Source organism: Copadichromis virginalis, linkage group LG15, assembly GCF_057382275.1.
Source record: "Copadichromis virginalis isolate Kocher_CV1m ecotype Utaka linkage group LG15, C_Virginalis_male_GT1.1, whole genome shotgun sequence".
NCBI classification, from domain to species: Eukaryota; Metazoa; Chordata; class Actinopteri; order Cichliformes; family Cichlidae; genus Copadichromis; species Copadichromis virginalis.
The window spans coordinates 20,288,377-20,313,560 of NC_140632.1; the positions used below are offsets into that span (position 1 = coordinate 20,288,377).

Sequence of the window (25,184 nt, forward strand, 5' to 3'; positions counted from 1 at the left end):
CATGCTTCTTAGTGCATGAAGAGATTTTTGATGTGATGGCTGATGGAGGTCAGCGGTGGTCAAGAAGGCGTAAATGAAGCGAAAGTGGGCCTGACTCTCATTTTCTCAGAGACCAGTGCATATGCAAGATGGTTCATTGACACAGACACACACACACACACACACACACACACACACACACACACACACACACACACACACGCGTTTTGAGAGGTTCAACCTGTGACATAAACAGAAGAGCGCCAGCTAAAATCCTTCTGTTCATTCTCTTTCTATATTTATTTGGCTCTTTGCTCTCACATGGACATTTTATGCTCTCACATGGACATTTTATGAGATCAAGAAACACACACACATACGCACACACACTCACACGCTGAACACAATATCGAAGCTGCTTGTTGCCACTAGATTAATCCTGCCTCTTCGTCTCTTCCGTCCTCCTCCTCCCCGGTTTTTACCTTAGTGATTAAACCACACAGAGGACTTGAAACGGGGTGTTTTTTTGCAGCAAAACATCTGAGACTAAATATGAAAGGACTGACAAGAAACATAAAATCCCACAACTGAAACTGTAAGCCTGGAGGATTGTGCTGTTTTAGCCGCTAAACTGACCAAATCCGGTCGTTTTTGACCACATTACATTTTGTACAGTAGCATAGGTATTGATCACCTATACGGTTTTCTGTAATTATGACAGATTTTGTAAAATATTATAATTTCATTAATTATGATTTTCAATAGGGGGTGAACATTTGCAAAACATGTTTGTTGCCGTGATACATTTGGCAACTCTCTGCCCGTGTCAATGATTGCTGCTACCACTTCACTGAAGTTGGTGTCTTCCATGCAAACTACAGGCAACCACAGCAATCTGCTAATGACCGGAGGCTGCCAGGGGTCACCCACTGGCCTGGTAACACACATTTAACAGATTTCGGATACATTTTTATGAGAAAAATTATCACAACATCACATAGAAATTACCCCGCTTGGTCACTTGGACAAAAAATGCCTGCACTTAATTTTCGCAAAAGCCCATTTTAATATATATTTTGAATACAGCAGTGCTTTTGAATTGTCTTGTATTGAGTGTTGTGTGCTGCTGGTTATTTTTCTGTGACATCGTGCATGTCTGCTAGGAGATTACTGACAGCAGGACAAACAGTCTGAGTTGATGTCCATGCATCTATGTCACTGCCACAAAGCAGTCGCCCACATTTTGTGGGAGAAATGATTAACTATTCCTTCATTCCTTTAACAGCCTTCATCAAATCCTCAGTGCACATAAAAAAAAACTAATTTCAACAGTCCGACACGCTGCCTTTGTGTGTTATTTAAGCTTTCACTACACCTCAGCATAGGAGTGTGTAGTCTGGGATTCAAATACACACATGTCCTCCTGAAACACACACACGTTCACAAACATAATCAGATCAACATGTTTTCCTCAGAGCCTGTGGGTAACAGCGGGGAGAGAGGAGTGGATGGATGGAGGGATAAATGATAAACTCTCTGCATTTATTTAATCCTCTGTTCCCACCCATCCCATTCTGCGCCTTTTTCGGAGGCAGAAGCAGGATGAGGAGGGAAGGAGTTTGATATGAGCTCAAAAGAGAAACAGTAAATTCATGAGAATGTTAGTGTCCCCATTCATCCCTGTTCCCCATGCATTAATCAGCCCTGATAAAGGCTGTCAGCTAACCTGCTGTGCCACCGTATACTGCTGGCTCATGCTTGTCTGCTCCCGTTTTGGTCATCCAATGCACGGGGTGATTTTTGTTGCTATTACAATTCATTAACATCAATTTAAAATGTCTTAGACGGTTTGTTAACCAGAGCAGCCTTTTAGTTTTCAAGTTTGAAGTGAGCTCTGTGTCAATCCAGCCTGTTTTATCGGGAAAAGCACGAGATGGGAGGGAGTCAGCACAGCAGATAGACGGATAACGGGATGGAAAATAAGAACAGGAATAATCAAGTTGCCCAAGCTGGTGTGTTTTTGGCTGCAGGCCATCAGCTTTGTGGTTCATCTGTTTGATGCTGTTTCTACATGTGGAGGTGTTTTTTCTGTCTTAATGACAGTTATGCTGATGGTAAGCAATTTAAGAAGCTTCATAGAGATGAAAACATGCCACAAGTTTGTGAGTATATAAATTATATAACCCACATATATATATATATATAACATACACATTAACTTTTAAATTATAGACAACAAACTACTTTCATGATTTCTCAGAGGTACGTGATCAAAATATCTGATCTATTCTGAAGTGTTATTGCATACACTGCATCAAAGTCATGCCACTGTTGCATTTTGGAAGTGACATATGATGATAAAAATGATTGTTTGCTTTTAACCTTTACATTTTATTTATAATTTATAAATTTAATTATAATTATCTACAAGAACATTAGTGACTTAGTAGCTCAACTGGCTCATGAGCCATCAAACTGTACAGGTTATTGTAACATGTAAAATACAGAAAGAAAGTTAGAAATCATATCCAAGACAAGTTAACCTTACTTTACTAAAATCTGAGGAGAAGCAGTTCTTGAAAAAAGGGAAAAGCCCCGTGTAAAATGACAAATATGAGCTTTTCTTGAACGCAGTGTTGGGCAAGACCCATTAGGTGATAAACTTATGCAAGTTTAATGAAAATATGAAAAATAATGTGGATTGAATAATGATTCTCATGAATTGTGGAGGGATTGACTGATGACGAAGGCCTTGTCATCACATAAATTCACTGACTTTTAGTCAGTGCCTTGACTCACAAACACAAGGAGAGATTGTTATCATTCTTGACATCTGGTCAGCTGCCAAGTTGATTACGTATAAAATTCTTTCATTGTCTTCACTATATATGTTACATTAGTTTGGAGCAATTTAAATTTGAGCTACGCTGGCTGGCAGAGGCATAAAATCTTAAGTGATAACTCTCATTTAAAAACTAAAAACTTACGAATGTTTTGTTTGTCAAACGTTCACAGTGTGTTTCCCTGTAGATGATGAAAAAGATAGAAAAAAGCAGTTTTGCTGTTAAGGTGAGGCTTTTAGCTTTCAAATAACTTACAGTTTGTCAGATTTGATTCTTTGGACCACTGCAGCCAGATTACAGCAGCAGTGGGTTTGAGCAATATCTCAATTGCTTTGGAGTCCAGTGACAACAACAGCAAAGGGACGTAGAAATAAAGAAATACTGATAGTAGCTTTGCAAATCTGTCATCAGGGAAGAGCTGTTGTTTTTTGGATGACTGCAATTTTACCTGACATTTTACCATATTCTTGTATATATTTGCACTACTGTTTCTGCAGCATGGCAGCTACAAAATGTTTAAGAAGAGTGAAAAGTTTTGAGTTTTATGAGCTAAAATAAGGTTAAAGAATGGCTAAAATAAAGAAAACAACAGAGTCCGGTTTAAAAAGGCAGACATAGTCACAGGTCTGTGACAGTTCACAGCATTACTCACTCCTCTTTGTCAGCCTCCACATCTCTACTTTCTATCACCATACTGCTTTACGATTACAAAGGGATTGTAGTTACAGTTTGGTCAGGACCACTACATTCAAAGGAAAATTGCTGTTTCTGTGTGCAGCAGTACAGCTCTGTTTAGGGACTTCCTGTGAATGGTGTGAATGGAGAGATGTGGTAATTAGTGGAAAACCAGGCTTGGTGCATCTAGAGCTTTTCTTCAGGTGCTGCCTCGGCTCTTACAGTGACAGCAAAGGGTGAATGAAGACATTAGAAATAAGGCTGATTGCTTTTCCAGCTACTGTAAACTTGTGAGAATGAACAAGAGAGAATTGAAGCCCCTCAGTAATAAAACCTGGGCAGAGAGCTGTTGTCAAAGCCTGACACTGCCAGGACCTGTGGACAGATGAAAGGAGTGGAGCATAGGCTGTAATCAACTCAGGGCTCTATAACAAATATACACACATGCACACACACATACACACACACATGGGGCCACCCAGGCTGCTTCCCAAATCTTTTACTGAGATCTGAAGACTAAAAACGCACCTTTGTTCTCCCTCTGAAGTGAGCGAGTATGTATATCATTTATATTATATCATTTTCACATTTTGTATGATGGTAGATAGCAATAACAGCTCGATCTGATTTAATTTAGGTGAAAATCGTGTCGTGGTCAAAGTCACAACAAATGTGAAAATCAGTAAAAGCCTCTTTCACTCACAATTTTTTTTAAGGTTCGTCTTCAAACTTCAGAACAATACACCAGGCCTTGTTGGACGTAAAGACCTAGGTTGGCTAAGCATTTGATTCATTGTTAGCCCAATGTTCATGTCATTATTAGGGATTTCAGTATTACTAATGTCATTAGGGTGAAATAACCACAAATGATCTATAAAATATTACTGACTGAAAATGATCAAGTTTTAGTATAGCCCTTGTCTTTCTGGTGGAGTTGCATTCTCTGAATGCTTTTGTTCTTCTTTTGGCTCCCACTCAGTTCATCTACACTATGCTTCTGTGTCTTTTTAATCGGTCTGAATTGGTATAGAGAACTGTGCAAAAGTCTTGAGCTATCCTTAATTTCTTTATATATTGCTTCCAGAAAGTCAGACTTCCTTGTCATTTTTTGAAGTTGTCTTGAGCAACAGCTGTCTAGCTTTTTGAAGGTCTTTCAGAGATTTTCTTTGGATATTGGCTGCTTTTTCAATGCAAGCTCTGCAATAGTTTGGGGCTGATTATTATTATTATTATTATTATTATTCCCAAGTGCACTGGCAATGCAGCCAAAGCATATCTGGAAAGAAAAACAAACAATGAAACACTACCAGTCATGGAGTGGGTCAGTAGATGACTGATTGAAGCAGCGTGGGATCATTTTGACAATGAACGCGACAAGATTTGAAGATTTGAATTTAATGTTGAAGAATCAAGGTGGTCACCAAATACTGAGTTTGTTCGAACTCTGTTTTTGCTTTATTTAGTGTATTTTCATGAATGCTTGGACACATGTCAATGAATTGCTCCACATTTACGATTATTTTAGCAAAACACAGAATTGAGGGGTAGCTTAAGACAGTGCACAATACCGTACTGTGATGCTCATAAGGTGTCTTTTTGGCTGATTTATAGCAATGTCTCAGCAGGGTCTTAATTTGCTTTTCGTTTTAGCATGAGCTTACTCATGCTAAAATGCAAAAATAAATCTCACGCCTTGTGTTGAATGAATTGTTGTTGTTGTTGTTGTTTTTTTAAAATCAAGCTGCTCTTTTCCTTCTTGTTTTAAAATAAAAACATCTAAAGGGCCATAAAATCACTGTATTTTGTTAGTAAGGCTTGCCTTAAACCTCTGAGATTGAAGTGCATTCATGGTATTGACTTTATTTCAGTCTCACTGAGTGCAGTGGCTTTATTTTCCATATAATACAGCATGCAAACATATAGTGGGAAACAGAGATGGTCTATTATTTTATCTGGATGCAGACGCTGAGCCCATTGCAAGGATGAGATATATATATATATATATACTGGTGGTGTGGGGGTGGTTTTGATAACATAGCAAGCTAACAAATCTCTCAGACTCCAGACATAGCTTCTTTGTCGATAACATTTAAACAAGTGGGAATAGACTGTCACCAAAAAAGGAAAGGTAGAGGAGTGAAAAATAGCCCAAAAAAAGAGAAGTACCTTTGTATTGTAAGCAGCTAAATAATCCAAATAGTCAGTCAGTCTGGACTAATGAATGCTAATTGTTTGGAACATATGTCTTTGTAACAGGGGACTCAACTCAACTGGTTCCAATGTTTGCAATGGAAGGTTTCTGAGGGACTGTGTCATTTTACAGTTAAATTGCTGTCCTGCAGAAACATCATCATTATTTGCAGGGGAATTTATGAGTTCTAATTTTAAAACTAGGGGGTTCTGGTTAGACTCTGAGTGTAGGAAGATGGGTGAATGTGAATTTTTATTTAATGTCAATTTCTGCATATTTAGTCAGCAACAGATTTGATATTTTTGGTGGTTTATAACAGTTAATTGTTATACTATCACCAATTTTACATAATTGCCAATTTGAATCCATTCGGTGCAAACTGATAACAGAATGATTCTGTCTTATTACAGTTTCAATGCATTTTTGAAACACTAAAGACGCTTGAAAGACTGTAACAGACTGTGATTAATCACAGACCTGGTCTCTGTCTTCAAAGGAACCATTTTGAAGGGAACAATTCATCAACCACTGTTTTTCCCAGTGTGACTGTAGCATTAGTATGTTTTTTTTAGGGTGCAACCACAACCATACCATACCTTGAAATCTTAGCTCATTAAACAACTTGTTAGTAAGTCCAAAAAGTTTCTTCTTAGGTTAACATATTGGCCAAATATGAAGGTATTCTAATCTTTAATTCTGTGATCCAAGCAGGGGTCACTGTGTCTGTCAGAGCTAAACTATTTATGCAAATAATATAGAAATCACATCACATCCAACCAGCGGAGAAAGAAAGCCCAGCATCCCCCCTACTCAATGTTTGTGTGCCTGAGTATTCACGGGTTAAAGGCCAAAGAAATGAGCTACAATCTGACTTTTTGTTGTATTCATTTTTCCTGAATTTCCATAAAAAGGTTAAGATGAATGAAAGTATTATGCACCAGAAACAGATTGCATTACTCCTTCTTTGTGTTGTGTTAAAGAACCAGAAGAACAACGCACTCAGAGCTTACAGTAAACTAATTGCATCCAGATGGTGCTCATTGTTCAATTAGATGAGTCTGTACTGTTTAGTTCTTGTAACACAGTAACAACGCATATAGTCAAGTCAAGTCAAGTCAAGTTTATTTATAGAGCACATTTAAAAACAACCAAGGCTGACCAAAGTGCTGTACAGTAAATACAGATAAAAATACAATAGAACACAATTTCGTAATAACACCTCGCTGATAAAAATAAAATAAAAATATATAAAACAAATAAATTAAACCTTTCTAAAAGCCAATGAAAAGAGGTGAGTTTTAAGAGCGGTTTTAAAAGTTTCTAGGCTTTTGGAGAGTCTGACGTGAGGAGGTAAACTGTTCCACAGTCTGGGTGCAGCCACAGCAAACGCCCTCTCTCCCTTTGTCTTTAATTTATACCTGGGAACATCTAAAAGCATCAGGTCGGCTGACCTCAAAGATCTCCTGGGGCGATAAGTACTAAGGAGTTCTGACAGGTAAGAAGGTGCAGTGCCATTTAAAACCTTAAAAGCCAGCAATAAGATTTTAAAATCAATCCTAAAGGCAACTGGGAGCCAGTTATAAACAAACTCTCACTAGTTGTCACGCGCTTTTATGCCGCATCTGTATTTGCAGTAGTTGCCACAGTAACTGGTTAATTATCAAGTCAGAGTGCAGAAAGTTGGCTTTCATGCCAGCTAAAAATACTTGGCTTCCAACAAAATTTTACTTTGGATTTAGATCTATGATAAATATATGTCATCCCTCCAGTGTTTGGCGCTACTTTAGGCATGCATTTGCGTATTGCTGAGCAACAGTGACTCTGTTTTAGGAGTAGGATTTATTAAGTGTGTATTCCAAAAGAAGTGATGCGCAAACTATTCCCCCATGGAGAGTCTTCAAATGATTGTAAAGCTGATTTTTCTGCTCGCTGAGTCTGTTTGGTGAATTACACGGTGCTCTAAAAACCAAATGCAGCTAATGATTCCCAGTAAATCAGATTCTCTGTTAAATTAAAATGTGTGCGTTAAGTCATGCATCACTGCAAATTAAGCTAATAAAAGCTGGTTTTGGGAATTGATGGCATCTATTCAGTCCTTTAATGGTAACATTTAATGTCACTGGCTACTCTGGTCCTGCAGAACAGAGAGAGAGAGAGACAGATGTCAAGGGGAGTAAATAAGTGTGTATAAAACAATGAGAACAAATGCATTATTTAAGACTACAAGTTTTTGAAATAAAGGTACTTTACAATGAAACTGAATATTAAGCTAATTTGGATCATGTTCAAATCAACGAGTTATTAATTAAAACCAGAAATGACTAAAGTACATTTTGACATTTTAGCTCAACTGACTGTTGAGCAGTCACCGATCTTTTAGAAGCAAGAGGCACTTTCACACGTTCTTTTAGACGTATTTGATGTTGACTTTTAGGCCATGCATCTGTTCTTTTATATTTTTGAAGAATTGTCCCCGAGCATGATGTGTTTTCTTTTTCTGGTGTTATTCGTATGATAGAAATATGGAGGGATTCAAATGTTAAAATCTGAAAAAACTGCACTGAGTGGCCTCTTCTTTAATTTAACAGTGTTGACAAGCTGCAAAAAGCATGTGCATTAAAAGCTTACCCAAAAAAAGGAGCAGAAAATATGTACAGTCTGCAGTGAGTCTGCTTCACGCGTTTAATATTTTCTCCCCCTTATCCAGCGCTAGAAAGACAAGTCACGACAGGATCCTTCAATTAAAATCAGATGGTGTTTATTTGGTGAAATGCTAACAAAGTTGATCCACAGATCACAGAATCTGCATTAAATAAAGACCAAATTTTGTAGTTTACTCACCGGCTCAAACCTATCTTAACAGCGCCGCTGCTTACGCTGCCACAGAGCATCCCGTAATTAGCTGGCGGATTAAGGTGCACCTTACAGTTTAGCAGATCACAGCCGCACATTATAATTAAAGTAATTAGACCTCCTATCTCTCTCTCCGTGCTTCGGTAAATTCTCTCCCAGAAAATGAATAATATTGAGGCAGCTGAAATGAGATGGCACAGTGCCTTCCCCCCCCCCATTTGCAAATATGAAACTTTCAGATGATGTTGCGGGGAAAAGCTGCGATGTAGCGCACAGTAGAAGTGTGAGGTGGCACTTGAGGAAGCTGATACTAATGTTGGATTCAATCTGAAAATAGATGGTCTTTATGAGAAGTAACCCCAGCACTACCATACTGATTATTTGTATTTGCAAGTCATTTCCTGTTTTATTTTGTAATTCCTCCTGCTAGTGTCACCACCTGTCGGTGTCAGTATTAGCTCCATTTTAATTGATTGGAAATTCAAACACATATAGTTGCGACACACGTAAATAAAAGTTGACAAAACAAAATAGCACAATGTGGGAAAATGATAAAAAAGAAACATGTAAAGTTAAATGGAATATAATTTAAAAAAAAATGTAAGATAAAAAGAAGCTTAATGACTGAAAAAAAACATACAAAAGTACAATAAAATTCAAAGACTATGATAACATTCAATTCAGCAAAATAGTTAAATAAAATAAAACAAACCAGACAAATGTAGTAAAAGTAAATGCAGAAAACGACAGATGCCTGAGGGCTGCATTCTGGCCTCCTGACATCCACCAGCAAAACTCGACAACCTCCCCGAAATTCAATAAAACTTCTAACTTGGGCAGTATGCACATTTCCAAATATATATACTTTTAAGACAATAAATAACAGCTCTGAACTTTTAAAATAGTAGCTAGCAAGAGTGTCCCTGTAAGTTGATCACTGTTTTTCCTAGACAGGTGAAAAAATACAAATGAATTTTGAAATATACTTGCACGACTCACAAACTGAAGTCTGCATGGGAGGAGTAAGTAGTCTGGTTTCTTATCGTTCTGCAAATTTTAAGCTGCAAATATTGATTTTTATATCTTGTTAACTAACGGATCATCTTTTCATTCTGATCAAGCTACTCGCTGCTTTATATTCTTCATGTTCATTTTCTCGGACTGTTTTTTGGATTTCTGGCCTCTTGTCTGCTCCTCACCTGCTTAGTTTACCCGATTGACTGCTTCCCCTGTGCCTGATCTCAAGCTTGCTTAAAGAGATTTGGATTGGGTTTGTATGCTGGTCTTCTATCACTGACATTATTAAGGAAATTTTCTAAATTAATGAAAAACTGTTTCCTCCAGAAAAAAATGATCAACTTCCCCTAATAGCCGTCAATTGCAGTGAATGAGTCAATGGGTTTAACTCATTCACTGCCAATGGCTGGCAGTGAATGAGTTAACTGTGACATGGCATGGATGACATAAAATTCTACAAGATAAGTAAAAAAATAGGAGTAATGTAAACCAATGCATGATACGGCCACAGGCTTATATTCCAAATTAGAAATTAAATTTCCATTTTGACTAAGATTAAATTCTAATGAGTGCAGGAAGATAATGATAATTATCTAGCAATGTTCCTCACTGCAGCTCGGGAGGATTTGGCACTCATGTCTCATCACATATTGCTTAGCCAAGTAGTATTTAAAGCCGTTATAGCGGATATCACATTGGAACGCCACGAGATTGTACATTATACTCTACTCAGACCTTTGTTCTTTCACAACTCACTGACCACAAGCAAGACGGTGCTGGGTCAGTGGTTAGAATAGCTGCCTCACATCATCATTTCCTGTTTTATTTTCTAACTCTGTCTTTTTACACTGTCACTTTAACCTTGTGTCTTTCCTTCCTTTGTATCACCTGTTTTTTAGTTAATCAGTCACTCTATAAATATACAGTCTGTCTTTCACCTCCCACTTGCCAGATTGTTTTTGCACAAGTTTTCAAGTTCGTAATCATGGCCTCATATTTTTTTGCTTATGCTTTCTTGTATGTTTTTTCAGCTTTATATTCCTGCTTCATTTGCATCCGGGATTCCTTGTGTTTCTTCCTCATGTTTATGTTGCCCTATTGTTTTTACATCTTGTGATCCTCCTGTTCCTCTAGTTTTGCTTCATGTAGCCCATCTTGTCTTTTACCTCCTGCTCTTTCTCATATTCTTCCTTGTGTACTGCCTCATTATCTAACTGATCTCTTTTGTGCATGACTTTTTGGCTTGGTTGTAGAAATGTTGCTTCTTGTCCTGTCCCTGCTGGATTTGCTTCTCTCTCTGACTGGTCTCCTATGTATAACCATGTGTCACATGCATGGCATCACTTTTTTATACTCATGTTTTTGTGTTTAACTTTTGATCTTTGACATTGTTTTTATTATACAGCAAATTATGAACTCCAGTTACAGTTTTCAGTTGCATATGATGGTCCTCATCAGCTAATGTAAGTGAGTCACGTGTCATAAGATGATCTACAAGTGGAACATTATAACTAAACATTATAAATAAATAAAAAAGTATTATTAAATAGTAGTAAAAATGTCTTCTTCTCTCCATTTCTGTAGCTTAACTAAAAAAAGATGACATAAGAATTAAGACTCAGGCAGAGGGAGATTGGACAGGGGACAAAGAGAGAAAATAAAGCAGGCTTCCCATCAACATAATAATTATAGTTTGTTATGCAGCAGTAATAATGAAGTTAATTGCTTGCAAAACCCATTTTTCCACTAAACTGACTACCTTCTGCAGCAGCCCACTGACTAAAAGGCTTCTGCCACTGAAATGACACATCAATAGTTATTGGAGCAATTAAATGCCAGATCCCACCCACTGACCTTTTTCCAAACCATTAACGATCTTATTCCCAAGTGTGCAGAAATCAATACATGGGTACCGACATGCAGTCGCTCATATCTGCACTGTGTTATTTTTGAACTTTAATTCAAAATCAGAAATTAAAGCATGAAGCAGTTAACATTACTAATTAAAATGTGCATTCATATTTTTACACTTCGAGGTTGATCGTTAGCTTCACCTGGCACAAAGGCTTGAAATTTGAATTAAGTGGTAACCATGTTAATGCAGTTTACTTGGTTTCACCTCTAAATCTCCTTGATGTTTTTATATTTACACTATTGTTCTGTTTTTAAATTTTAACACATATTGCATGACCATGTTTCTATGTATCATATTATATAAACAGTCAACAGTGATTTATATCTATAAGCTGTTAATTGTCTTAATCAGTATTACCAGAATAAAAATAAAAATGATTAAACTTTTTTTAAATGAGAAATAAAACAAATAAAATATATCATTGAACATTAGGAAGAGGAATCTCGCTTCTATATAGAAAATTGGCATTTAATGAAAAGAATGAAGAGAATGAGGAATATATACTGTATTTCTTTCTGTTTTTGTGCATTTCCCAACACATTTCAAGCTTTCCTTCACGTGCTTACACACCAACTGAACTCCTAAGACAAAGCTCTGAAGCTACAAGGTGGGAAATGACTACCGGCTTGCATTAAGGTAGTGTAATGGTGGTCATTAGACATCATCATTATCATCAAAGTCTCATCAGCTGATGGAAAAACCCGATAAGAGAGATTAGGTGTGTGTGTGGATAGCTGGCAGTTTTTCTTAGTGGCCATTAGATCCTTTGAAGTTGCTAAAACTCCAAGAAGAAGCAGCATCTTTTTACCCTTTTATGTTCTTTCCCTCACTGAGTCGTTGGGAATCCAATGACAACGGTACAAAATTTTAGAAGCTGTCCTTTTCACTTCCTGCTTTGGGCACAAACAGTTCCAAGTCTTGTTTGTTTGGTCTGTAGGTGATATTTAATACTTTTGTTGCAAATACTAACAATCCGCTTTATTATGGGAGTTTATTTTGGCAGCTTTCATCCTGCCAGTTCAAAGACTTCAGCTGAATCTTGGCCTTAACAATCCCCGTTTCATTTGGCAAAGCCTGATGGACTTTTCACTTTTATTTTCTGTGGAAGTTTCACTCAAAGTCATTTGAACTTGCTGCAGTGCTATTACTCTGTCTTTGAATAGACACGAGCCCCCCAGAAGTATTCTTTTGTCATCCTAAGCTTCTCCATCATGTCTTTAAGCTTAGTATTGTGTCCAGGACTCCAAATATTGCAAAGCTTCAGGAGGTTAAAGCTATACATTAAACACTTGTGAGCCACACTTTGATGGACTTACTCAGTTTGGTTGGCTTCTGAGAGCCAGAAGTAACTAATGAAGTCGGGCTTAACAAGTGGATTACCTCAATGAAGACAATGAATATTTACCTTTGTAGTTTCAGGTGCATCCAGTTTCTATAAAATTCTCTCTGTAAAACTGTATGAGACAAAAGCAGAACAGTTAAATATTATCTCTTTATACCCCTAAAAATGTACATCTTTTGATGTTATGTCATTAAGTAGCTTTGCATTGCAGTCTTACTAATTAGAAGCAGCATTACAGAAGTATTCAGCACCGGTGCAGTTGTTCTGAACTCCAGGATCAAACTACGTGAAGCGCTGCTCTACATGCATACGCTACAGAACCCTTTCTTCCTACTGGCACTGGGAACCAAGCAACAAAAGCCAGTGCCCAGGATCTTCCAAACATATTTTTTTGCATCTCTGCAAGTTGTACACAATCCAATCTTGGCAGCAGAGCCAATAAATAAATAAATAATGTCTAAAAATAGCACTCACAAGCAATTTAGAGTGACAAAATTTGAGGTTTGAGTGTGGTGGGGAAGTGAAGATGAAACAGCATAGTTTGCTTTGATCACCCCAGAATCTTGTCCCTTTCAAGCTAATTAAAAAGTAAAGACTCACCTCCCCTGCCATATTGCCTCCAGCTGCTGTTGGTCCAATGAAATTTTGATTTTTTTTTTCTTCAGAGTTCTTATTGTCTGAGTTTTAATTGTGGGGACACTTTTAAACTTTGCACTCCCTGAATCTCAGTCTGACTTTGGAAAATCTAAACTCTTTAAAAAGTGGCATTGCAGTCATTAAATTGGTGTGTGTGTGTATGTGTATATATGTGTGTGTGTGTGTGTGTCATGGCAATATGTGCATCCTGGACACAACCACTGCAGCTACTATAACTTCCCCAAAGGCAATATCAAGTGCAAGGGGTTTACTGGTTTGTGGGCAGATTTTTTTCAACATGACATTCATGCATGCATCTCAAGGTGCAAGGTGCAGTCACAGTTTTTATAGGTGTGCATTTGAAATAAAACGATTGAATTTAAAGTGTAATGAGTGTTGTCCAGCCCATGAATCTTGACGTCAGATGATCGATCTGAAAAAAAAAGAAAAAAAAGATGATAGATATTACATCAGATGTAGATATAGTGATGCCAGTATTATCCACTGTGGTGAGAGCAGGGCTGTTCTGACCGTGAAACCACACGCTCATTTCCTGATGGCTTGGCAATCACAATTCAGTGGTGAGCGTAGTGAGCATACCCCAGATACACAGTACGACCAAGATTTAATGTTTTCGTTTTTTTTGTTCAGTATGACTAAAACTGAGTCTTGAGCACTCGACCGTCATCAGGAAAGTGTCAGACGGCTTATTTTCTATAGACTTCTATAGGACCCAAAGTACATTTAGCACCCCTCGATGGCCATTAAAGACAATGCAGGTTCTAGGCACTCCCAAGTTGGTTTAATTTTTTAGACCCAAAATCTGTGTGCATCCTTTTTACCCCTCAGCCGTGAAAGGCTAATGGAGTATTGTTAGCAGCGTGGACACCCAAATTTATAAATCCCATAACTCGAGAATGAGGTGACGAGGCTTTTGAAACTACTTCAATGTTCATAAAATATATCAAACAAAATATCACATATAATCATTTCTACTGAAAGCAGCTTAAGCTGTCCTTATGGTATTGACAGAAACCTTTACTGCTCTGTGTGAAGCTAAAATAACGTTCTGTGTTTGTTGTTGTGTTTGTATATTTTAACATTAATTTAATATATTTTGACATCGTTTAGTTTGTTTATCCACGCTACTTTCCGAAGCTTACATTGATGATAGCATGTCTGGAGCACCACGCAAAGTAAATCTGACATTATTCCTGCAGACGAGTAAACACCTCAAGTAGAAAAAATTAAACGGAGACAAGAAAACAAGTTTACGTATCTTCAGCATTGCTATGAAGCTTATACACTGCAGCGGGTTTGTGTCGAGTGAATAACATAAAAGCAAATAGAAATAACCGGGGGTTAGAAACTAAGTAAGAGTGAGGAGAGGAAACTTTCATTTTAGACAGTCCTATTTTCCCAGCTTTTCCCAGCTTTTGGCAGCTGAGTAATATTTCACCGAGCAGCAGGCAGAGACTCAGCCGTAGCGCGTCTGGTCGAAGTCCTAGCGAGTTTCTCAGCAGTGACTTTCTCCCAGCTGACAGACAAAATTTGCAGCATTTTGCTGTCGCCTTATCGATTGGCCTGGTATCACTGTCATTTAAGCAAACTCCTCCAAGGACATGAACTGATCGATCGGCGGAGATGAGAAAAGATCTCTGGTACCGTGCAAACACGTTCACTCCCTCTTTCTCTCACGCTCACACCTTAGATGGATGAATTCGTAGCACTTTATTCAAGTGTAAAAAAGAGCTTGTAGTTTAGGCTGAGGGTAGCATTCATTGTATTGTATACCAAAAGAAAATCTTAACGGTGGCCTTTTGTCATAAAACACATGAATCTCAAATTTAACTGCTGGAAAAAGGTTTAAATTGAGACTCTAATAGCTGACAGTACTTTCTCTGATGAATTTAGTACCTGTACCTGTTTACATTCGTTTATGTCTTGTGACTCATTCTTGTGGTTTACAGTCTTTTAATCTGTGGTTTGTTCTCACTGTTCATGGTGGTGTGGTGGTTAGTAGTGTCATCTCACAGCAAGAAGGTCCTGAGTTTAAATCCACCATCTGGCTGGGGTCTTTCTGTGTGAAGTCCAGTGTCTCGGCTCAATAACAATAAATATGTTTTAGCTTTACAAATTTTTTTGACAAGATTTCTAAAATGTTTGTGTTTCTACACCACTAAAAAGATCTTTTGGCAGTATGCTGGTCTGAAGCATTCATGAGTGTGTTAACATACAGGACTGGACAGCCTAAATAATTTAAGAGCTATATCTTTGAGTCTAACACCCTCAGTTAGCATGTTAAATGTTGAAGTTTGTCAGAGTACAATTAGAAAAAGTCGGAACAAGTGCAGCTTGTTTGGGGGTGTTGCCAGGAGAAAGCTTCTTCTCTTCTTTCTTCTAAAAGGAACATGGATGGTCTGCAAAGTTGCATCCGAGCAAACCATAAGACTTCTGGAACAATGTCCTTTAGAAAACTTGTGATCAATGTGATTACAAAAATTGGAACATGGTCATTTTAGTGATGTTTAATTTACCAAGTTGAAATTATCACTAAATATGCACAAACGTGTTTTACTATCTAGAATCTAGACAAGCTGTTACCAAAGTGTCCTTGGTGTGATTCTCCATCACATGAATACCAAAATATATTTCATACCTACAATACATAAAATAAATGAATAATATTGCATTTCACAGACAGTGCTCTGGCAGTTCATTGGGTTAAATCTTAAGCTGATCCCTGTATATACCTGAAGGGTAACCTCACAACACCTTGACAGAGAATTGTAATTCCGCCTTAAGGCAGGACTTTAGTTAAAGCTATGTACTGCCTTACCAAGAGCACGTTTTGGGGGAAAACGCTGTCTGAGAGGATCAGTTAGGGCTGAGAAAGTCCCTTAAATTGTGTATACCGATGCTCTCACAGAGCCCCACCAGGCAGGATGGGTCTTCATCTAATGCTGAATATATGCTGTGTAATACTAAAATTAACCCAAATTTTCTCAGACGGTGCTGATCTACAGAAACTCTTTACATAGATCAGCACTGGCAGAAGATATTGGCTCATATCTGCAATAACCTTTAGAAGAATGTCTTTTACTGGCACACACTGTTCAGTGTCCGTGGGTGACAATGACGGCAATATTTGCAGGCTTTATCTCCCAGGCTGCACTTGTCATTGTTGTGGGTGCTAACGCATACAAACACGCACACAATAGTCTCTGCCTCCACATCTCTGCCTCTGACCATTTGTCAGGCAAATTATCATGATGAGTTTGGACATGGGCTCATTGGCTCATCAGGAACTTGACAATTTATGCTGGTGTGTGTGTGTGTGTGTGTGTGTGTGTGTGTGTGTGTGTGTGTGTGTGTGTGTGTGTGTGTGTGTGTGTGTGTGCAGGCCCAACAGCATCATGATTAGTGCATTTCATCTGCAGAAGTGTGCTGATGACTCTGATGGAGATTTTAGCTCGTCTAACCGTTACGTTCGCTTCGTTCGCTTCCTAAGCTGATGAGCGGCTGAGCCGAGCTGAATAATTTAGGCGTGTTGATGAGGAAAAGATGTTTTATTTTGGAGCAAACCAAATTTTTCTTGGCCTTATTTTCCTCTCTGCAGTTTGTCTCTGATCTTTGGTGCTTCATTGCTCATTTGTGAACACAGTGAAGGAGACTTACAGTGAGAGGTCCAAAGGAAAACATGGGCTGTAATTCTTCTTGGATAAAACTATCCTGTATACATAAACTAGGCTGTGTGTGTGTGTGTGTGTGTGTGTGTGTGTGTGTGTGTGTGTGTGTGTGTGTGTGTGTGTGTGTGTGTGGATGGATTGCATGGGTGTACTGATGTTAGTCAATCTTTTGACCACAGAAGGAGAAGGTACAGTCACAAACAAAAGATATTTGCAGGTCCATGTATATCTTACTTGTGTAAATGTAAATTTGTCTGTGTTATTTTGTAAATACTAACGCTATTGTTTATTTCACACACATGGAGAGATGTGTGGAGGTCAGGGAAATTGCCTTTCATTGTTCTTGTAACAGTGACAGTAAAGAGCTATTCTATTCTATTCTATTCTATTCTATTCTATTCTATTAATGGGTAAATTGAAATAAAACAGCACAGGAGACAAAAATGGACAAAAAAGTTAGAAATTCTAACTGTAAACAGATAAAACAGTCTCCACACTCAGATAAGTGTCTCCGGTTACAGAGTTAAAGCACTATAAAGCAAGCACATCTGAAGCAGAACACAAAAGCCTCTAAGGTACATTCAGTGTTAACCAGATTACCAAACAACAACGCTACAAACAAGGAGACACGGGGCAGACTCCTCACTTTAAATCACTGCTATCTCAAATGACAAACTGGCAGCTCTTTTGAGTCAGCCGCTGTAATTAGTATTAGAGCCTTGGACTGGGACACCTGCCCAAGAAGTAGAGGAAGCTGGGATGAAGAACAAGTACACAGTAGGCACTAATTGGCCTACAAGAAAGAGTGGACAACAAGGGGGAGGAACATAGTCATATGGCTGTAACAGCTTGAAATACTTAAATATGTCAACAGCTATAAATTTTGGATAAACATTCATGAGCATCAGGGGACCAGTTCTGCTGACTTTAGTGATCCCCTGGCCTGTTCTCTGACACCACTATGAATTATCTATACTGGCATTTTTTTAAAGTCCAAGTCTAGCTGTAGCTGGATTTCCATTAAATGTAAATCCTATTAAAGACTAAAGACAGACCAAAACCTCACACACATCACTTCCTTTAAGTCAGCTACTAAACACACATGGCCTGCTAGACCATGGCAATCATAAACGTTTAGCAAAGATAGTACTTATTTGTCACCTTCTTGAACTCCTACTTAAAATGAGTTTTTCCACAGACCTGGGTCAGTTTTATTAAAGTTACCTCTTTTTGGTTTGAGATGAGCTAAAGCTGCTACAACCTGCAGGGGAGAGAGACGTTAAAGAGGAGGGAAAGCTCTTCTTCTTCTTGAAATTGAACCTAAAACCAGTCTGTGGCTGCTTGATTATGGCCAAAATCATAATTACTTTTTCAGTACTGATGATTTAAGGCACTTTTATTTTCCATTTTTATTTAAGTGGATTTCTATGAACTTTTACTATAATTGAAGTGAATAAATGTGTCCGATCAAATGTACAGAAAAGTGATGTACTGGAAGCAAAACAAGATGATTATTTTAAAACAGAATCTGACATAGTAACTGTGTGATTTTGATAATCTCATTTTAGTAACTGGTAGAAACCAAAATAGAAAATGAAACAAAATTTTAGTTAATTGCACAGCCATAGAGCAGTTTTACAGGATCATTAGCATAATGTCTTATTGGCATCTTATTATTGCCAGGACAGTAAATGGTAATGCATGATGTCAAAATCCATGTAATAAATGTTAGTTCATATCTATTGCATGTATTAAGATATACTATGTGCTAATAAGGTTGTATAAACAGTAATAATAGTATTATAAACATTAGATTAAGCATTTACCAACACAACTGTTTAAGAAACTTATTAGAGTTTCTTATAATGTAAATAAACCTCATACACTAATGTAACTTCACATTAATGGCTCTTTTTCCACAGTTAAACCTTTATTACTATTATTCGTTGCTTTATAGAATTAATAAACACTTTTTTCTTGTTTTTAATTAGACATGAACTAGGCTTATTTGCAGCTGAGGTATCTAAAATATAAACAAGTTAATCGAATGTTTCATTGCACACTTATTAACAGTTTAATTAAATAAAAGCTTTAGCTGCAATGTGAAGTGTTCCTAAATTAATACCTTTACACTGAAAATCAAAAGAGAACAACACAACCAATCTTGTACAACAATAATTTGAGTCAAAACGAGGTGATAAAGTTGGATTTTTGGCCAAACGAAAGCTGGACAGTCCTGTTCAACTTCAGTGGTTTACAAAATCAAATGAGAGGCTTCATCCCACGCCTGAGTATGTCTTTGATTATAAAGTGACTTATTTCTCTCATTGCACCGCTCTGCAGCTGTCAGCAAAAACAGGGTGAGTGTGTGGGGAATAAACAATGAAAATCTCAAAGACATCAGCACTTGTCAAGCTACATGCACTACATTTCTTCTCCCAGTAAGGCATGGCAAAGAATAAGAAGTGGGTGTCTAGTGTCAGTGAAAGCTTTTTCCTCCTTTTCTTTCTCTAATTTTTTCCTCTGCACTCTTTTCCAATTCTATTGATGGACTTTGGCCCAAGTAAACAAAGGCTCTTTAGCACCCAAACACAGTTCAATGTGCTGAATTATTGACTTGGTTTTTCAAAGAGGCAACGCAGAGCTTTGTTTCTCACGGCAGGGAGAGAAGCAGAGGACGGGTGTCTCACGGTTTTTCATGTGGAAACCCATGGAACCCATTTCTGTCCTCTCCCTCTCATTCTGCTCTGAGCAGAGGATCACAGCACTGTCAAATTATTGGATGGCCGCATGTATTTTTGGACAGATTTAAAGGTCAATCTCATGCACAACAGTTTGCTTGTGTTATTTTTATCCCCAGCAATACACAGCGTCAACCAATTTCTAATTCATCACTGCAAGGCATCAGATATGGAGAAGATATAGCAAAAAAATCCATAGTATGTTGATGTTTCTCTTGTAAAGGTGAAGACTTGCAAGATTTACTGTCAGTTATATATGAAACATTAATATCTACTATTTAAGTAAGTAAGGCTATGTGAAATTCATAGCTTATCCTTAAGAGATCACTGATACTTCTGAGTTATTAGAAACATTAAGCAATGGAATAGGAGGTTTTAGCAGCTTTATAGCAGCTATATACAGTACCACAGTTCATCTCTACTAATTGTATGTCAGTAGCATTAGAAATATTTATGCTACAGCAGGACTATCAAACTGAGGCCAAAATATGAAGTTAGAATTGCATTAAGTTCTTATTAAGTTCTTCATCATGTCTGGTCAGTCTGGTCTGCGTTCCCAGAAAAGCTTCCAGCAAACCAGCAAAAATTCAGCAAATTGTCTCACCATTAATCGTTTCAGTAAACCACAACAAATATTGGTAGTATGGCAGATAATCTTGAATTTGCTTTTTGTTTTTTGTTTTTTAAGTGTATTTTATAATGGCCTGAACATGACACTATAACTGTTGTGGCTCACATTAGGTCTTTAGGGTTCACAGGTCTTGAGACCAGTCTGCAACTGGTTTCTGGTTTCAACTTGTTGCTGGAGGTTGCAATGAAATATATAGTGCTGCACCAAAATCTCCTCGTGAATGCTTTATTTGTTAGCAGATCGTCATGGTTGTAGTTTACATGGAAGCCCCCGGCATGTCTGCAAACACTTATCAACTTCTCATTAAACACCAGTGAAACTATAACAAGTGCAACGTGTGTGTTTACAGTGCAAACAGGAAGTGGAGAATGCTCGCCTTCAAAGCAAAAGTTTTGTCCTTTCAAATGTGTTGATTGCAGCATTAAGGTGAATCTTTTATTTTGCAGCTGAATAGTAGAGTTCGGTTTGCGTCACTCGGAGAGTAACTGGCGAGGGTTTGGCCATCTTATAAACGTGAAGTATTTGCCAGCTTTGGAAAATTAAGCACGCATATTTTTATCACAGTCCTGGTGATTTTTTTTCCTTTGGTTAAAAGGCAAAAAGGCATTTAAGGACAAACCCTGTGAGGACTCCTCATCCAACTCGACTTCTCAAAATTGTGAAAAATTTTCTTTTCATTGATTTAGGGTGATGGTTGAACATTATAGTGGATGCTTCAAACACCTTGTCTATAACACCAAGTTTGCACTAAGTACCAGCTGTTCTTCATAAAGACTTCATTGGACTTGATTGTAAAAATATTGTATGAGAAGTTCTTTCTCTCCTTGAACCGCGTTGGGAGCTTCATGCTCAAAACATCAATATCACCTTTCCTTTTCATCTTACAGATTTATTATTCCGCTCTCATGTTTCTTTACTTTATCCTCATGCTTTGATGTCCTGCTGCTAGCTCCCGTATTAATATTTTAACACAATATGCCCAGCATAGCAGTCCTAGCATGTTAGCTGAATACTCCTGTTAATTGTCTAGTCAGGTGTAAAAAAAACAAAAACCATATCAATATTGTATTAAATCTTTATTATGATCCTGTACATTATCTAATGTGTTTCTTCCCTCTGTTGCAGGTTATCTATGCACTGAACACGAAAAATGATGAACACGAGGCAGCCATCGCTACTCTTAAGGAGGCTCATGAAGAGGAGGTGCAGCAGATTCTTTCTGAGACCAGGGAGAAGATACTCCAGGTTTGTGTGTGTGTCTGTCTTACTTTAAATTTATTAGGTTCTTTAGAACTGTGCACATCTAGGCATGGTCCCATATTCCTTTTATACAGAACAGACTTTCTCCTGGCAGCCCTTCCAAACTAATCATGCATATTCATCTTTGTGTAGTGGTTAACACATTGACCTAATGTGCAAGAGATCCCTGGCAAATGATTTAGAGTTGTGTCACAAAGGGCATCAAGCATAAAAATGTGTGCTAAATCAAATATGCGGATCCCTCTTCTGTGGAGATGCGTTGCTAATAAGGGAGCATCTGAAAGAAGCACAGGCCTCAGTTAGCATGATAAATGTTAATTGAGATGTAGAGCTATATGTCAGATTTGGAGTCTGAGATGTAGCTCTTGGGGTTTTTTGGGGTTTTTTTTGCAATTTCTCTGATTAGTGGTGTTACAGAGGTGCTCACACTTGTTGATGATTAATTAATCAAGCATTTGATTAGCATCTCCTGGCTGCTACTTACCCACTTAATTCCTATGGAAGCAGTGAGGGTGTACTTGGTTTTAGAGAATTATGAAACGCTAAAGATGGCGATCTCATCCCCAAAGAGCCATACAACATTTGAAACAGGAAATGGTTAAATCAATCATGTCATTGCAAAGATGCATGCCCACATTAGAGTTTCACAACCATTTCAAAAGTCACGATATGTACGTATGCATAGCAGAAGTACAGCTTTATGGGGGAAAATCTTTTTAAAGCTTTTCTTGGAGTTTTTTTGAGCACTTTTCAATGGATTTGAATGATTATTCCTTTCATCCAGTATCTCAGTGACCATTACACTAAAATTCAATTATTCAATTCAAAATTACTCCCAAGTTGTGAGATAAGAAATATATAATGCTGAACAATCAGGTCTATAATTGGACAGTTAGTGAGGATATAAGTATAGTACATGTAGTAGTAGTAAAGCTGTACATACATTTAGTTTTCAGACAGAGGAGATGTTTGAGTTGGGGCTTTAGTAAAAGCTGCAGTTCAATCCGTTTGTTTGTGGATTGTTTGAAAATGTCTGCCTGATGGTAGGAGCTTAAACAAATTGTGTCCAGGGTCTGCAATGTCTTTGATGATTTGCTTGGTCCTCTTCACACAGCCAGTGATCTAGAGATGTTGTTTCTGTGCCAACAATATTTTGTGCTGTTTTCATGACATGTCAGGGGGCTTTTGCTCCTGTCCACAATACAAGGAAGTGGTTTAAGAGCAAAACTGCTGTTACAGTGTTGTCCATTCATATTAAGTTCATATTATGAATCAAGTAGAAGCTTACAAGATATCAGGCTTTTAGATCTAGGAGTCTCCTTGCCAATGGTTTCTGAATAACCCACTGTTGTATACTCATAGTATACTCATAGGATCAGAAACTCAGACTCAGACCCCAATCCAGACCTCCTGTACGGGGTAACTGGGATCTAACACAGTGTTTGGCTTTTTAGTAACATGCAGACTTGGGGAATGCAGATAAAATGAAAGAGAGAAGACGGCGTTGTGGGAATCTCGTTAGACCAGGTTCATCCATGCAGAAAGGAGTTTCAGGAGTCTCAGGACCACTGCTGAGACATGTATTGTAGCAAGCACTCAGTATCCAGGAGAACAAAGATGTCTGCATGTGCTGATATAATGTAATGCAACCCAGGGCGAAGTCGTACTGAATCTAAACGTCTACATCTGACTCTTTAGTGGTAATATAAAAGGAGGAGGATGAATATTATGTAAGCAAAGCCTATTTTCGAAATTTAGATAATAGAAATGTATCACAGGTGTAAAGAGAAGCTGTTCTCATAGGCCTTTGTTCATTTTGACCTAAAAGATAAGATTAAGATAAGATCTACTTTATTTATCATAAAAGGTGGGAAAGTCGTTTGTTACAGCAATTAAAAATGAAATAAAGCGTAATAAAATTAGACGCAATGATATAATAAATATAATAACAGTAATAATAATAGGTGGACAAAAGGCTGAAGAGGAACTAAAGTCAACTTTATAATAGATTTCAACAGAAAACAGACATCATTATAAAATCACATACAGCTGATGATGTAGCTAAAATACATCAGGAGCGCTGCACTGTGATCACCGGTGAGCTCAGACCACATTTGAAATGAAGTCATCAATTATGAATCACGTGAATATTAATTATTTAGGCCTATATGTCACGTCATTACTCTTGATGACAATGCCTCAATGACGATGCTTCTCTGTGAGTAATGTGACCAACCTCGATCAGCTAAACTTGAATACGCAGACATCGCCTCACTCTGCTTCTCTATTAAGTTTCCCTGGAGGCAGTGTTTACTGGTGTGCTTTGAATGCAAATTTAATTAATTTAGCCGAATTGGATGTACCTATTTAATCTTTTAATTTTCACTTTCATTTGTTGTCATAATGAGGAAAATCAAAGCCTAATTTAAATTCTGTGCGCATCAGCCAATCTTTTAAAGTAATTTTAATTAAAGCTGAAATCCAGGATGGTTATTTACCGGTGTTTGTATGCAATTTATGTCCCATAATATCTCAAAATGATCAAGTTTTGGAGGATATGAAGTGTACGACATATTGTGCCTTGTCAATCACAGAGTAAGCATCTCCACACATGCTGTCATTAAAATGCTAGATTTGGATGATAGCGAGCACTTCACTGAACTTTAAATGTTTGTCACAGTACAAGAGCAAGATCAGCGATGAGATGGACCTGAAGAAGCGGATCCAGTCTCTGGAGGAGTCAATGGAACTCCACGAGAGGATGAAGAGGCAGGCCCTGGCCGAGTTCGAGAGCTACCGTCAGAGGGTGGAAGACATGCAGCTCTGCACTGAGGCTCAGGTAAATGGAAGAGTGATGTGATGTCTGTGTGTGCTGGAGGCAAGAGGCACCTGTGTCTGCACTCACAGCTGCAGGTAATCGCTATTAAGTCTGTTTCTCTGTCCTGCTGTGAAGTGGAGAGTCTCTCTTTGTCTGCATCAACTGCCTCAGATTGCTGTGAGCGGTCAGGGTTCATTCAGGCCTCATTTTCATTTCTTTTTTCAAGGAGTCTGTAAATAGAGTCCAGATATTATTCAATACATTTTTAAATTTAGTCACGTATATCCACGAGTTAATCCAGCTACATGATGACTAGAATGAGCTCCGTTTACCTGGAAACACCAACGTCATGCCATCACTTAACAGATTTTCTTGCACATTTTAGTAGGTTTCTTTAAAACAAGTCAACCAGAAGAAACTCCCCCATAAGAATGTGAGATGATGATTTATTGAGAATGATTTGGCCCACTATAACTCCATTTTTGATTTTACTAAGATGTGAGCAGGGCCTTGCAGAGAAACAGGAAACAAGGAGGCCTGGGTCATCTAGTTAAAAGAGGAGTTGTGCTCATGGTGAGACAAAGGAAAAGTTGG

At 37.9% G+C, this 25,184-nt stretch overlaps 1 protein-coding gene across 5 annotated transcripts in view; it reads left to right on the forward strand.

Moving 5' to 3' along the window:
* The window catches only part of fam184ab (family with sequence similarity 184 member Ab), a 217,811-nt gene that overhangs the window by 68,907 nt on the left and 123,720 nt on the right, over positions 1-25,184 (forward strand). For all 5 annotated transcript variants that reach the window (XM_085432374.1, XM_085432375.1, XM_085432378.1 and 2 more), the window contains 2 exons: positions 21,638-21,757; positions 24,453-24,611. In XM_085432374.1, coding sequence (XP_085288500.1) covers positions 21,638-21,757; positions 24,453-24,611 — 279 coding nt within the window. The remainder of the gene's footprint in view (positions 1-21,637; positions 21,758-24,452; positions 24,612-25,184) is intronic.